At 41.1% G+C, this 15,646-nt stretch overlaps 1 protein-coding gene across 5 annotated transcripts in view; it reads left to right on the top strand.

Moving 5' to 3' along the window:
- LOC122564332 (E3 ubiquitin-protein ligase RNF182-like) overlaps positions 1–15,646 on the top strand; it is a 41,972-nt gene that overhangs the window by 17,037 nt on the left and 9,289 nt on the right. For 2 of the 5 annotated variants that reach the window (XM_043719052.1, XM_043719050.1), the window contains exons 2-3: positions 6,689–6,826; positions 8,180–10,304. The exons of 1 other annotated variant lie outside the window; for it this stretch is intronic. In XM_043719052.1, coding sequence (XP_043574987.1) covers positions 8,340–9,077 — 738 coding nt within the window. In that variant the 5' untranslated portion in view covers positions 6,689–6,826; positions 8,180–8,339 and the 3' untranslated portion in view covers positions 9,078–10,304. Of the gene's footprint in view, positions 1–6,688; positions 6,827–8,179; positions 10,305–15,646 lie in introns of those variants that run through there. 2 more of the 5 variants (XM_043719053.1, XM_043719051.1) reach the window with 1 other exon arrangement.

The raw sequence follows: 15,646 nt of genomic DNA, 5'->3' as shown, positions 1-15,646 counted from the left end.
AGAAGAAGTGTCAGAGTGGGGATGGAAGGCATGATCTGGGGTTTGGAGTGAGTGAATTTGGGGACTGTATTTGGGGCTTGGGCCTGCTCAGCCATAATTGAGCTGTCAGTGCATGGACTCCCCATCATTTTCAACCACAACTCCCAATGCACCTCTTCCACTCAAGCTCCTCAGGCCTGGGTTTGGGTAATGGTGTGGTTTATGGTGGTGGAGCAGACAGTAGTGAAGGTTGGAAGACTAAGCAATGTCAGGACTGAGGAACAAGTAGTCAAGAACTGACAGAAAAAATAAGTTCCATTATTATTACGAGCTGAAAGTTTTCTCCGTTTCGTGTTTCAAACTGTTTCTTAAATTTTGCTCTCTTGCACAAGCCAGTCCATGTTGCTCTCCCCCTCATGGCTGAGTAAGTCCCACAGTGCATTCATGACAATGATAAGTATTAGCTTAGTCTAACATGGACATTGGCAAGATGAGACTTTCCAGCATACTTCCAGTCATTGTTTGAGAAATAGCAGACAAATGCTATCCTGGGAGCTAAGAATTGGGATGTGGGGCAAACGTAGAATTAGTGGACGATCCCAGAAAACACAAGATAGCTGGTTATCCAGTCAGTATGTATCAATTTCAATTGCTCTTAAAGAGTTAATAATTGAAGTGATTGTTTCATGTTCCTTTATAGGATTCCTACAACACAGATAGAGGTCATTTGACCCATCGATCTGCATCAACCCTCTACAGAACATCCCACCCAAACCCAGACATCCACCCTGTTCCCATAACTCCACATTTCCCATGGCTAACCCACCTAGCCTACACATATCTAGACACTACAGACAATTTAGCCTAGCTAATCCACTTAACCTGCACATCTGGACTGTGGGAGAAAAACCACAGCACCTGGTGGAAGTCCATGCAGCCAATGGGAAGGCACGGTGGCGGCACGGTGGCACAGTGGTTAGCACTGCTGCCTTACAGCGCCAGAGACCCGGGTTCAATTCCCGCCTCAGGCGACTGACTGTGTGGAGTTTGCACGTTCTCCCCGTGTCTGCGTGGGTTTCCTCCGGGTGCTCCGGTTTCCTCCCACCATCCAAAGATGTGCAGGGTCAGGTGAATTGGCCATACTAAATTGCCTGTAGTGTTAGGTAAGGGGTAAATGTAGGGGTATGGGTGGGTTTCGCTTCGGCGGGTCGGTGTGGACTTGTTGGGCCGAAGGGCCTGTTTCCACACTGTAATCTAATCTAATCTAATCTAATCTAAACATGAAATGTCCACATGACAGTCACCTGAGACTGGAAGTGAACCTGTGTCCCTGGCACTGTGAGGAAGCAGTGCTAACTACTGTGCCGCCCTTCATTAGCCTCTTTAATTTTTTATCAGTGTTCCTGGTTTTCCATAATTGTGGGAAAATTGATAGAGTTGTGAAATGCAAATTGCATGTAAAAATCTCAGCCACTTGTGAACAGACTTTTTAAAATAATTCAATTCAAACGAGCCAATACTAGGTCGGTTCAATTCTCATCTGAGTCAAAGAGTTAGCTGCACTACAAGACATGAGCATGTCATTCAAACTGGTTTTCAATGTCATACTGATGGAGTATTGTATTGATGGTGATGTCGTCTTTCAGACCAGGGGCAGACCCATTTCTTTAGTTGAAGGTAAAACATCCCATGTCTTATACTAAAGGTTCTTGTTACAAACAGTTTTGCCAACTTGTCTTCCTCACAGCATTTAAACTGTGGTTTTACAATGTTTTATACATAATTCTTCTAATTCATTGCCAGCAAAACCAATCTTAAACTCTATTAACAGGTTTTATTTGAATAATTGTATCAATCATTCCTTCAGATGGATTCATTAAATGCATTACAGCACAAGCAATGAATATTGTTGATAATAACTTTAAATTTAAACCTGGCATATGTTTTACAAAAGCAAAATACTGTTGTTGCTGGACATACTCAACATGTCTGGCAGCACATGTGAAAGAGAAAGAATAAAAAAGTTTGGAGAAATAGGACGTTGCATTAGACAGTACCTGAAAGGGTTAACTGATATAACACAATAAGCACCACCCATCAAGATAGGAACAATTGGTCCTGGGAGGAACTAACCAGTCTGTCGTAACCTTCAGAGATTGTTCTCAGTGTTAATATTGTATGGTTGTCCTTTCCCACTTATAGAGTCATAGAGCTGGACAGCATGGAAACATACTCTTGTGGTCCAATCATTCATGCCAACCAGATATCCTAAGTTAATCTAGTCCCATTTGCCAGCATTTGGCCCATATCCCTCTAAACCCTTCCTTTTCATGTATCCATCCAGATGCCTTTTAAATATTGCAATTGTACCAGCCTCCACCACTTCCTCTGGCAGCTCATTCTATACACATACCACCCTCTGCGTGAAAAAGTTGCCCTTTGGGTACCTTTTGAAATCTTTTCCCCCCCCTCACCTTAAACCTATGCCCTTTTGTTTTGGACTCCAGTACCCCAGGGAAAAGACCTTGGCTATTCATCCTATCTATGCCCCTCATGATTTTATAAACCTCTATAAGGTCACCCCTCAGCCTCCAATGCTCCATGGAAAACAGCCCCAGCCTGTCCAGCCTCTCCTCGTAATTGAAACTTTCCATCCCAGACAAGATCCCAGTGAATCTCCTGTACACCCTATCCAATGCAATCACATCCTCCCAATCGTTGGCAGGGTAAATTGAGAGGCAGTTTTATAGTTACTTAGATTTTTAATCATCTAACTTTCCCTGGGTAACCATTTACTTAACTGCAGCAGAGGCCTCTGAATTTTTCACTGGATACTTTCAGAGGGTTCAAGTGTAGAGAATTTCCCAGGCATTTCCCAACTGTCTGCTACACTGGGGATTCTGCAGGGTCCCCATGCATAACTCTCATCTATGCTTCATTGGAAAATCTGAGCTGTTGTATCCAGCTCAGTTGTATGACACGAGCACAAATAATGCTCTAATCCTACAATGAAACAGACAAGACATCTGACTTGTACATGATAAACAAACAAACAAACAAACAAGATGATGATTCTGACACAGAAGGTATCTCTCTGGCAACAAACATACATTCGTAATGTGTTAAGCACATCTGTCCACACCAATGAATTGCACACCACAGAATACGGCTATGCATACTATAACCATGATAGTCTATGGACTAGATCTAGTTGTTTTATATGTCTATCAAACTGACGTCTTAATGTATAAAGATAATACGCTGATGTTCATCCTTATCTATATTTATCAGAACAGGTTCTGCATTTGTTAAAGAGTAAAATAGGGGATACTGTATTGTTGCACAGGTGTCACAGAAGCATTAAAATAAAATCAATGTACTGCAGATGCAAGAGATCTCCAGCATTTTATGTTTTTATTTCAAAAGTGCACTATATTTTTAAGACAACTAGATGATATCATAACATGTGATGCTGTCATATAAGTGATCCCCATCTCTGTTCAGTCAGTTGATCTGTTAGCAAGCAGCCAGCCAATTTATCTGTTAATCTGCTAGCATAAGTATTAACTATGTAAGTAATGTAATACTAATATAAGTAAATACATAACTCAGATGGGACCTATTGGTTCCACTATAATGCATGTTTCTTCATCGCAAATTGGCATTAATGGGATTGAATAATTTACACTGTTTCTTGTAGAATGCGAACTTTCCTTATTGGCTTTAGTTTGGGTTCCAGCCCCATTAGTTTAAAAGGTACAGCTATTGCACCATTTTTCTTAGGACACAAGATTGCATGAGAACTGAACTATCACATATATCAGAACTGATGTAAGTCTTGGATTTCATATTGGTATATATAATTAATTGTCAATAAACTTCTCAACTTCTGACTCAATAGGAACCCAACTCTCTGCGGGCTCCAATATGTGGTCTAACACAATCACGAGCACATCAATTTTTTTCTTTAATTCTTTCCTAGCGAGCACCTGTCCTCCATCAACATTATCATGCTACATTTGAAACAACTCAGACTCTCAGACAAATGAATAATTTCATTAGACCAATGCAAACAATCAGATGAACAACTCAATCAGCTCATTAATATTTATGAGATCTCATGATGAATAAATTGCTGGTGCATTCATCTACAAAACAGCATTGATTGAACTTCAAAGTAATTAGATTAGATTACTTACAGTGTGGAAACAGGCCCTTCGGCCCACACCGACCCGCCGAAGCTCAACCCACCCAGATCCAATCCCTACATTTACCCCTTCACCTAACACTACGGGCAATTTAGCATGGCCAATTTACCTAACCTGCACGTTTTTTTTGAACTGTGGGAGGAAACCCACGCAGACACGGGGAGAATGTACAAATTCCACACAGTCAGTCGCCTGAGGCGGGAATTGAACCCGGGTCTCTGGCGCTGTGAGGCAGCAGTGCTAACCACTGTGCCACTGTGCTGCCCAAAAAGAGAAACCCACCCAGACCCATTTCCCCCTGACTAATGCACCTAACACTACGGGCAATTTAGCATGGCCAATTCACCTGACCTGCACATCTTTGGACTGTGGGAGGAAACCATTAATTGGACGTAAAGTGTCTTGAGGTGTTCTGAGAGATGTGATATATTGTTGAATAGATTTCTTTTTAACCTCTTCTTCCCAGACAGCTTTTTATGAGGTGGAAATTCTAATAATAGATTTGTCATTCAATCTGTTAATTTACCAGTTCTTCTCTATGCAAAATTATGTTAAATATTTTCCATACAAATTGTGAATTATAAATTATGAGTCTTCATTCCTGGCTCATGCTTTATTTAATGTGACGTGCAAAAAAAAAACCAGGCGTGTTGACTCTTGTTTTCAATTGTCTGACCTATCGAGGGAGGCTCTGCATTGGGAGGTAAGTTTTACACCATTTATCTTAAACTGTATACTATAAATTAAAGTGCCATCTCCGAAACCTGATATAATGCCTTATTATGGGTCACAGTGAAGAGGCCATTTTTAGCTAGGGCAGTGGTGACCAGTCTATCCATATGGACAGATCATATTTCAGTTTTTATCGTTCTCAGAGAGCCACAACAGTAAACATGAAATTCATCAAAAATATCCAAAAACAATAAATTGCTACTTGAAATGATTAATGAATATAAATGACAATTAAAAAGTGCCAAGCCTCAAAGCTTAATAATAGTCATTTTTCACACGTTTGGTCAGGCAAAGGTTGAAAGAAAAAAAGAATCAGCCCCAATTCACAATTATCGGGGAAGGGGGTGGCAGCTGAAGCTGACCTAAGAAATTTAGCTAACACTGACCTCGCATCACCTCTGGCAAGGCACACTCTAAACTGGGCAAGGGCTTTCGGGAGAGAGCAGGAATGTGACATTGTGATAGAAAGTCAATCATTATCATACTGAATGGCAGAGCAACTTGAGGGGCTGAATGGCCTCCTCCTTTTCCTAATTTCTATGGTCTCAGCAGAATATTCATGAAAGCTGGAGTTTAAAATTTGCTGACTTTCAGCCTGGGCTTTCTCTGTCTTCCTCACCCACATCTTTTATTTCTTCTTTTCTTTCTCCGTCACTCCCTCTTTCTTTTCAATTTTAATGTGTTTTATTCTACCTGCTTTAATTGCAAGAATATTATCCAAGGGGCTTTGCGCTCTAAACTTCACTGATCACAAAGATACTCAGAATAAATGACCATGAACAGCAAAACGGCTTCAGAAATCTGAAAATGCATGGCAACTCAAGGCAGTGCTGCAGCGCTTGGAGGTGGTAGTCCACTGCAGGAATTTCAACATGTCCCACCATGCAGGTTACCTACTGGGGGAGTAACCTGCGAGCTGCCAATCCCAACCAGTCGTTCAACAAGGTTGGAGCTTGTGGCTTCTTGGTGTCTTAGCTGCACAGCCAGAGCTCAGGCTCCTTCCAGCCACTTCCCCATGGGAGCCAGGAACAGTTGTTGCCTGTCTCTTTCTTTGGCTTTTGGAGGTGGTGACCTCGGTTGGCTATCTATTACTAGCCAAGATGACCTGATCAAGCTGGCCTGGATTCTACACTCCTGCTTGGCTCTGATTGTCACAGCCATCCAGGGTGCCTCTAACAAAAAGGCCAGCTCTACCAGTATGTGACTGAGAACTTTCCTTTATACAATAGGAGCAAGGTTGCCCGACAGAAAATGCATTCAGTATTACTTCTGCCTTAATGACTGCTGCGAGAAGGTCCCTAGGAATGAGGCTGATTGCGGTGAAAGGGTACCTCCCTAGCTCCAGATTCTGCTCTTTTCCTCCTGTGAAATATTGCTGATGCTGGAGACCTGTACCGAAAGCAGAAGCAGGCCGCAGACATACCACTATGGCTGCAGGCCTCAGACTGCTTACTGCTATCTCTCCAATTTTAGATTGACCCCCCCCCCCCCACCACATTTTTTGCTGACTGGCTCACTGCGGAGTCTGCAACAGGAACAGCTCTTTGCAAAATCTGTGACTGAGCTATAAATTAAAGCAGATGTGGGGACGTATGAAATGGGCTGAATGTGGTCTGTGGGCCTTAGGTTGGTCACCCTCAATATACAATAGAATGTCCAAATAACAACACATGTAGAAAAAGTAGATGAAAACATAGTTTTGAAAAATGAAAACATTGTTATTTAGCACAGACTCTGTAACATTGCCAATATTCTCCGTCTTCTGACAGTGCCTCAGAGAGAAGGGGACACTCGTCATGGTGTACTGCTTGTGGCAAAACCTTTTTTTAACTCACCATGTGACTGTGCCATATTAGTTTTGGACTTGGCCTGACACTGTGCAACTCCTCCTGCCCCCCCACCTCCCGGTAAGGTTTCTGCCTCTTCAGCTTCCTCACTATTAGACTGGTTTAAAACTCACCTTTTTGATCAATCTTTGACTCGCCTTTCCAAATGTTCCACTGTTTGGTTTGGGAGAATTCTTCAGCTAGACAACTTCTTAAAACCTGCCTACATCTTTTAATGGGGGACTGCTGAATGATATGGAAACAATCCATTGCCAGTCAATACAACCGAAGTCTCAATATTTGGTAGGATCAGCAATTAAGCCGAGATGTGACCCTGTACCGCCCCCTGCAGATGTATTGAGGCAACTAGAATTATTCAAGTGAATCACAGAATCCCTTCAGTATGGAAGCAGGTCATTCAGCCTATGGAGTTCACACCAACCCGCCAAAGAGATCCCACCCAGACTCAGTCACCCTGCCTGCCCCCCTCCCAACCCCCAAACCCCCACACTTATCTCTGTAACCCTGAATTACCCATGGCTAATACACCGAGGTTGCACATCCCTGGACACTATGGGCAATTTAGTATGGCCAATCTACATAAAGTGTACATCATTGGACTGTGGAAGCAAACTGGAGCACCCAGAGGAAACCCACCCAGACACAAAGAGAATGTACAAATTCCACACAGACAGTCACCCGAATCTGGGATTGAACCCGAATCTGGGATTGAACCCGAATCTGGGATTGAACCCAAATCCGGGATTGAACCCAAATCCCTCGTGCTGTGAGGCATCAGTATTAACTATTATCAATGGAAACAGAGTTAAACTATAGTAATGGCTTCCATATTTCTGAGATTCGGATTCACAAAGTTTGGTCATCCCTATATTAATATATCTACTTGCATTCTAAATGTCTCAAATATTTCTACCTCTACCAGGGTGCAAATTGTTCTAAGTATAGATCAGTATTTCAGGAACAGTTCTTGCTGATAGCGGTTTTAAATTTATTATTCACGTTTTAAAAATTTGCCCTTTAGTTTCTGTTTTTCTGACAATGTAAATTGCCTTCTTAACTAAACTTCAAGGCATTTACATGAACTTCTATCTTATTTAAACAATGAATACATTCACAAATATAGATCGACTAGTCAGTTTGAATTGCATTGGTCAAAGAATAAAGTTCATTTTGCAATCCTGGTCCTTGAGTACTGATTCATCAACTGGTGTTTGTGTTGAAGGTCTTTACCAGCAGATTTGCTGAACAAACCCTATAAAGCATATAAATGGCTCGCTACTCATTGGTTAACATCACAGTCCTATTGAGAACCATTCACTTACAACATAATAACAATTAAAATCTTTGTTCTTCTGAGCAGAGTTTAAAGCTTCAACACAATGAACAATGTGTGCCTTCTTTCTCTCTCTGCAGATTGTCTGATAGTTTACGTGCCTGGGACCACAATCACAAGGACAGGCGAAGGGTTATCCATGTGCAATGCTGCTTCCGGTCTGGATTTACTGATGTTAAACTGGATATCACAAATGACCTTCTAAAATAAACTGTTGCTGTTGTGGTTGAACAGTTCATTATGAATTGCCAGACTATAGAGAATTCTATTGAGAAACAGTGGTTTTCTTCTGAGGAGTTGGAATGCAAAATCTGTTACAACCCTTACAATTTGAAGAACAGGAGACCCAAGTTGTTGGAATGCTTTCACAGGGTGTGTGCCAGATGCCTGCACAAAATTGTAGACCTTGGAGACTCCTCACAAAGTATAATTAGCTGTCCCTTCTGCAGGTATGAGACCAGTGTATTAGTCGATGAAGTTGGTGGACTCCCAGATGATAATAATATTCTTGCTGTCCTTGTATGCAAGGAGAAGAATAGAAAGTTTGCCATGGATAGCCCATCTGAGCTTCTGCTGACTCCAAAAAGGTTATCTTCCTTTGGAAGCCCTTCCCGATCCTCAAACTGTCTGGTTATAACCATCATGGAGGTTCAAAGGGAATCCCCACAATCTCAGAGCTCAGCATCAGTGACGGAATTCTACGACTCCAATTTTGGTTCAATAGCCTCAATGTCTCAGCAGTGGGCAATTTGGAATTGCACTCCCCTTCTTTGTCGTGCAATAGGCAGGATTCTAGTCTGGCTATTGGGACTGCTGTACTTCAGCTCTTTACCCCTTGGTGTATATCTGCTTGTGATTCAAAAGGTTACACTAGGGATCATATTTGTCAGTCTTGTTCCCTCCAGTCTTGTTATGCTTATGGTCTATGGTTTCTGTCAGTGCTTATGTCATGAGTTTTTAGATTGCATATCTTCATGAAAGCAAAATCTAAAAGTATGTAAGAGTTACACTCGCACTGACAGGTTGTAGGAAGTTTTGTGTCTTATATTAACTCTGGCTTGTGAACTGTGTAATTTGGCAATTGTGCTTTGGCTGGAAGGTCTGTTCTGCAGTAGAAAGTTGTTATAAACAGTGATAGTTGTTTTACTTGGTGTGTAATATATTCTACGGCTCATTACCTTTTTCAAAAGTGAGATGTTTACGAACTGAAAAGCACAAAGGGAAGTAAAGGCACACGTTAATATGTTGACGTTTGCTCGTACAGAACTTGATATTGCTGAGAAAAGAGATTTTGTCAAAGGTTTTCATCTTACACACATCAGGACAACTCATGATAAATACCAATGTAAAACAAAATGGCATTTTAACTGAGATAGGAGAGTACTGATTGGTTGTCATTTGGACTCTGATTGACAGAGGAATTGTTTTGTAGAATGCACCAGTTAATGATGACCTGACAATTAACTGCCATGGTTTCTTTAAATTTTAAACGAAGGCAGGTTGACTCTGATTGATTAGTTAAGGCATTGCCCAGAGGAATGAACCTTAATATGTCTGTCAACTTTTTTATGTGTTGTAACAGGTGTAGTGTCTGCAGGTATTTTTTCTATCTGTTAAGAACAGAGCCCCGTGTATTAATATATGTAGCTTTCAGTACATGCAGGTGCACCACATTGCAAACCAGACTGATAATCCTAAATTAATTGTCAGCATAATTCTTTGCACTCTCAGGGTTATTAAGAAACTGTTTCCCAATTACATTTAATATTGGACACTGTTAGTTTTGCAAACACTGACTGGTTTCAGTGCCACAGTGATGCTAAAGTAGGCTAAGTATCCCAAAAACTGGCAAATGGTATCAAACAGCATATCGTTTGAACTGTTGATAACAAGCAATGTACTGACTGTACCCAATCAAACCATGCATGCATGTGGAATATAGACCTTTAAAATTTACAGAGTCTTATTATAGGTGCACTAATCCTTTGCTGTATTATAATCAAAATATTTGTGTATAGTTTAAACATTTTTGCAATTGAATTATACATTTTCCAGGATTCATTTGTTTGAAAAATAATCTGTTAAACAAAGTTTCATGAATGCACTAATCTGGCATCTTAATAAAAGTGGAAAATGCTTTTATGTGAAGCCAGCCACCAATACTACATGGCCTGCAGAAACAGACAGAGGAGAGAGGAGTGTTTGACTGGGGCTGAGGTTGAAATGAAAGTGAACCTGTACTTGTGATTGTTACACCATTTGATAATCCAGGGTTTTACACCTGGATAATGAATAATATTCATGGTCATTTTTGAACTTAGCTTTATAACAAGACCATTAAATATAAAGCTAAGTAGCAGTCACAGATAACGCTTCTGTAAAGCACAACATGAAGAAAGATATTGGAATTGCAAACAACAGTGGAGCAGAAGGACTTGGGACATAAAAGAGCTATCTAGATTTCTTTTAATTCAGATAATTATCTTTCAGGATGAAGTGATTTTATCTTCTCACAACTGTGCATTAACTGGCCGCAAAAAAATCCCTGCTTTTAGGTGTTGAAGCTCCAAACCCTTTATGTAATGCCTGAGGTTAGGGAAGAAATTCAGATGACTGTGTCTCAGGGAAATTCAAGCAATCTGGGTTTTATTGGAAATGATGTGAAGATTAGAGCTATACTTTGCGAGAGATTGAAGAGATACATAGGTGAACATGTGAAGGATATACATTTGTGGGAGATTGGAGCTGCTTTTTTAGGTAATTGAATACTGTGGGATAATAGAGCCACATGTTGCAGGAGATCGAGGAGATGGACATTACAGATCGTTCTGCTACAACATGCATTTCACTGTAACACGATTGACGAATTGGGGACGTTGTTTCTAAAGTGCAAACTTTTAAACATCTTTTGACTGTAACAACAATACTTTAAGTGCTGTTTCTAATGCATGATTTTTCTAAAACGTAGGATTGCACACGAATGCAACCATTGCAATAAAGAAGAACTGACTGTATGTGAGATTGGAGACATCTCCACACTCCCAAAATGAGAGAAAATTACAGACATTGAACATGCAGAGCAATACAGACAACTGGAGAGGTGCATATTGTTGGAGATTTGATAGCTGTATAATATTGGAAATTGGAGAGGTGCACATTATTAGATAATGAGATGTAGGCACTGTAGAAGTTTAGAGAGGCAAAGGTTAAATAGTTCCTTCCTGCAATGAAAGAGTTATATTAGATTATATTAGATTACATACAGTTTGGAAACAGGCCCTTCGGCCCAACAAGTCCACACCGCCCCGCCGAAGCGCAACCCACCCATACCCCCACATTTACCCCTTACCTAACACTACGGGCAATTTAGCATGGCCAATTCACCTAACCTGCACATCTTTGGACTGTGGGAGGAAACCGGAGCACCCGGAGGAAACCCACACAGACACGGGGAGAACGTGCAAACTCCACACAGTCAGTCGCCTGAGGCGGGAATTGAACCCGGGTCTCTGGCGCTGTGAGGCAGCAGTGCTAACCACTGTGCCACCGTGCCGCCCACAGTTGTCCTATGATAAGACCTTTCCCTTACATTCAAAGGCATTACTATCACAGAATTCCCCCATCAATATCATGGTGGTTACCATTAATCAGAAACTTAACTAAACATAGAAAAATACAGCGCAGTACAGGCCCTTTGGCCCTCGATGTTGCGCTGATCCAAGCCCACCTAACCTACACTAGCCCACTATCCTCCATATGCCTATCTAATGCCCATAAAGAGGGAGAGTCTTCCACTGCTACTGGCATAAACTAGCCATATAAATACTGTGGCTGCAACAGCAGGTCTCTGCAATAAGTAACTCATCCTTGACTCAGTAAAGCCTGTGCACCATTTGAAAAACACAAAGACACGAGACAGAAAATTCTCCACTTGACTAGATTAGTGCAGTTGCATTAGCTCTCAAGAAGCTCAACACCATTCAGAACAAAGCAGTTCTCCCAAATTCCTCCCTTTGTTATTTAGAAGGGCAGGTCATCAAACATGTGGAACAGCACCACCAGCATGTTCCCCTCCAAGTCAACACTCTTGGAAGTATATTCTCATTCCTTCACTTTACTTTGGCTAGATCAAACGCCTGTAATTCTATTCCTAAAACACAAACACTAAATATTAAATGGACTGAAGTGGTTCAAAACAGTGGCTGCCCTCCATCTCTTCAAGACCAATTAGGATGGACAACAAATGCAGGCCTTGTTCAGAATACTCTAACACTTTAACTCCCCCTCCCACTCTGCCAAGGACATGCAGGTCCTTGGCCTCCTTCATCGCCAGACCCTGACCACATGATGCCTGGAGGAAGAGTGCCTCATCTTCCGCCTAGGAGCCCTCTAACCACAAGGGATGAATGTAGATTTCTCCAGCTTCCTCATTTCCCCTCCCCCCACCTTATCTCAGATTCCTGAAGAAGGGCTTATGCCCGAAACGTCGATTCTCCTGTTCCTCAGATGCTGCCTGGCCTGCTGTGTTTTTCCAGCACCACATTTTTCAACACAGAATATTCTAATGCCAAGATTAGATGAAATGTTCCAAGTCAGGATAGTGTACCACTTAAAGGGAACATGTGGCATCTGTCTGTCATTATTGTTGAAGATGGTAGAGTTTGTAGATATGGATGGTGATACTGTTCTGCTGCAGATTTGGCATCCACCTTCTTCTTGGGGATTGGGACAGAATGTACTTTGGTGAATCACGGACACACAAAGTACTTCTGCCTTCAAACACAAGCAAATGTTGTTACTGTTCTAAAACATGATGCGTAGGCTTTAGATAATTGAGGGAATGTCTTACAGCCTGCTGCGCTTTTCCAGCAACACATTTTCAACTCTGATCTCCAGCATCTGCAGACCTCACTTTCTCCTCGAATGTCTTAAGATGCCAGACTTACTTGAAGTAGTATGATATCCCTTTGGGTTGAGGTATGGTACCTCTCGGAGAAGTCAGGTAAGTATTTGTAGTGGCCAAGAATAAATATAAATATGCATTTAGGTTCCCTGGCTCGTTAATGATTTTTGAAAAAAATGGTTATTATGCGTGAATAGGTATTTTACAGAGATATTTGTTTTTATTCGTGACAAATGCTTGAATGAATTTGAATGTTATCAATAACATGATAACATGAGGTGGTACAGTGACTCAGTGGTTAGCACTGCTGCCTCACAGCACCAGGGACCCAGGTTTGATTCTAGCCTCAGGCGACTGTGCAAACTCCACCCAGATAGACATTCTCCCAGTGTCTGCGTGGGTTTCCCCCATGTGCTTCAGTTTCATCCCACAATCCAAAGATGTGCTGTTTAGTTGAATTGGCCATGTTAAATTGCCCGTAGTGTTCAGAGGTGTGTAGGTTAGGAACATTAGTCGGGGTAGATATAGAATAACTGGGAAGGGGAATGGGTCTGGGCCTGTTACTCTTTGGAGGGTCGGTGTGGACTTGTTGGGTCGAAGGGCCTGTTTCTACACTGTAGGGATTCGATATCTAAATAAGCTTTTTAAAAATATAATAAAATCTGCACTTGACATTTAGAACTGATTTCATCTCTCAATGGCTGCATGAGTTGGTGTGCAGGGCATAAAGGTAAAGGGATGAGAGATCAGAGGTTCACCTGTGTTGACACTATGTTGGCACAGGAACTATAAAGGCCATGAACTGGGGGTATGGATTAGTGAGGAGCGAAGAGTCATCATAAATGAATGGAGGACATAGTTGTAATGAGGGACCATGGTGAATGAATAGAGGAGCATGAAGTGGTTTAAGTTGGGATGGATGAGGGATGGAACTTGTAGAGATGAGGTGTGAGGGGTAAAGAGTAGTGGGTTTAGTTTAATCATATTGTTTTCATTATAACAACGATGAATTCCCAAAGTACTGAGTCTCTTAACCAGCCCCCTCAGCACCCAGCAGCTTGAGTAGCAGTCTTTACACTTTTACCAAACCCTTGCTGGGGTTTGCACACTTACTTCCTGCTTGCATTTTCTTCCCTGGAACAAAAATGCAAAGATTTGCGACATTTTCTCTGATGTCAGATTTGCAGAGTCATGAATTTTGAAGCAAAGAATTCAGTTTACAGGGTGCAAACGAGAGGAAGTCCTGATTTTGTTCTCATTTTTAATTATCAAACTCAAATATGTTATGACACATCTCTTGGCTAAGTGGGACTGAGTCTAGATCTTCCAGCACAAAGGTAGGGATGCACCACAAAAGTCCTGATCCTGATTTTATTCATCAAAGTACTCCATTTAGACATACTGTGTCAACCAACATAATGATTACTGTAAATAGTAACAGGCCAGCTCTAGAACATCACACTTATCTTCACTGTCTTACTTTCATTTACATGATTACTGTTAGTTTGAAATAAATGTGAAGTATCAGGTAGTTTTTAAGTTCTGATTGTTCAGTTCGAGGTATTTACCAAATGATTACTTTCATAATTTTTGAATGATAATATATATTTGTTTAGATCTCTGGGGCAAAATATTTATTTGATAGAAACAACAGGTAATCCAGAAATTGATAATTTATTTAGAACAATTAAGAGTCTGATTTAGGTGCTGTTTATGTAAAGTGGTTGCTGTATTGGTCTTAAGCAGAGCTTCATTCAATTGCTACTTGATGAGCAGTCAAAAGGAGACACATAGAAAATAGGAGCAGCAGTAGGCCACTCTCTGGGGTTCTCCTCATTTCAGTCCTAAATAACCTACCACATATCCTTCAATTATGACCCCTAATTCTGGTCACCTTAGTTATGTGGAACATCCTTCCTGCATTTAGTCTGTTTTATCCTGTTAGAGCTTTCTAAGTTTCTAAGATATTCTGTCCCGTGCTTCCCCCCTCATCCCTTCTAAACTCCAGTGAATATAGTACTAACCAATCCAATTTCTCTTCATATGTCAGATCTGCCACAGGAAACAGTCTGGCAAACAGTTATTGTACTCCCCTCATAGCTAGAACATCCTTGCTCAGATGAGAAGGTATTGTTGTATCTCCCCTTTTCCAAATCAATTGTCATTCAGATAAAAATCCGCCTTTCTGTTATTGCTACCAAAATTGATAACCTCACATTTATTCACATTGTGCATCATCTGCCATGCATTTGCCTACTCACTCAAGTTGTCCAAATCATACAGAAGCATCTATGCATTCTCCTCACCAAGCTTTCTGGTGTTTGCAAACTTGCAGATATCATACTTAGTTCCCTCATCTAAATAATTAATATATATGGTGAAAAACTGGGGTCCAAGCACACATCCCTGCAATACCTCACTAATCACTGCCTGTTTATTCCTACTCTTTGTTTCCTTTCTGTCATCCAGTTTTCTGTCCAGTAGTACATTACTCCTAATTCCATCTGCTTTAATTTTACATGCTAATCTCTTATATGGGACCTTATCAAAAGCTTTGCAAAAGTCCAAGTAAGCCATACCCATTAACTCCCTATTATTGATTAAATTCCAGTAGATTTGTCATGCATGATTTCTTTTGTAAATC

Source organism: Chiloscyllium plagiosum, chromosome 29, assembly GCF_004010195.1.
Source record: "Chiloscyllium plagiosum isolate BGI_BamShark_2017 chromosome 29, ASM401019v2, whole genome shotgun sequence".
Classification (NCBI taxonomy): Eukaryota; Metazoa; Chordata; class Chondrichthyes; order Orectolobiformes; family Hemiscylliidae; genus Chiloscyllium; species Chiloscyllium plagiosum.
The sequence above is the reverse complement of the archived record's forward strand: the minus strand, read 5'-3'. Positions and strand labels throughout refer to the sequence as shown.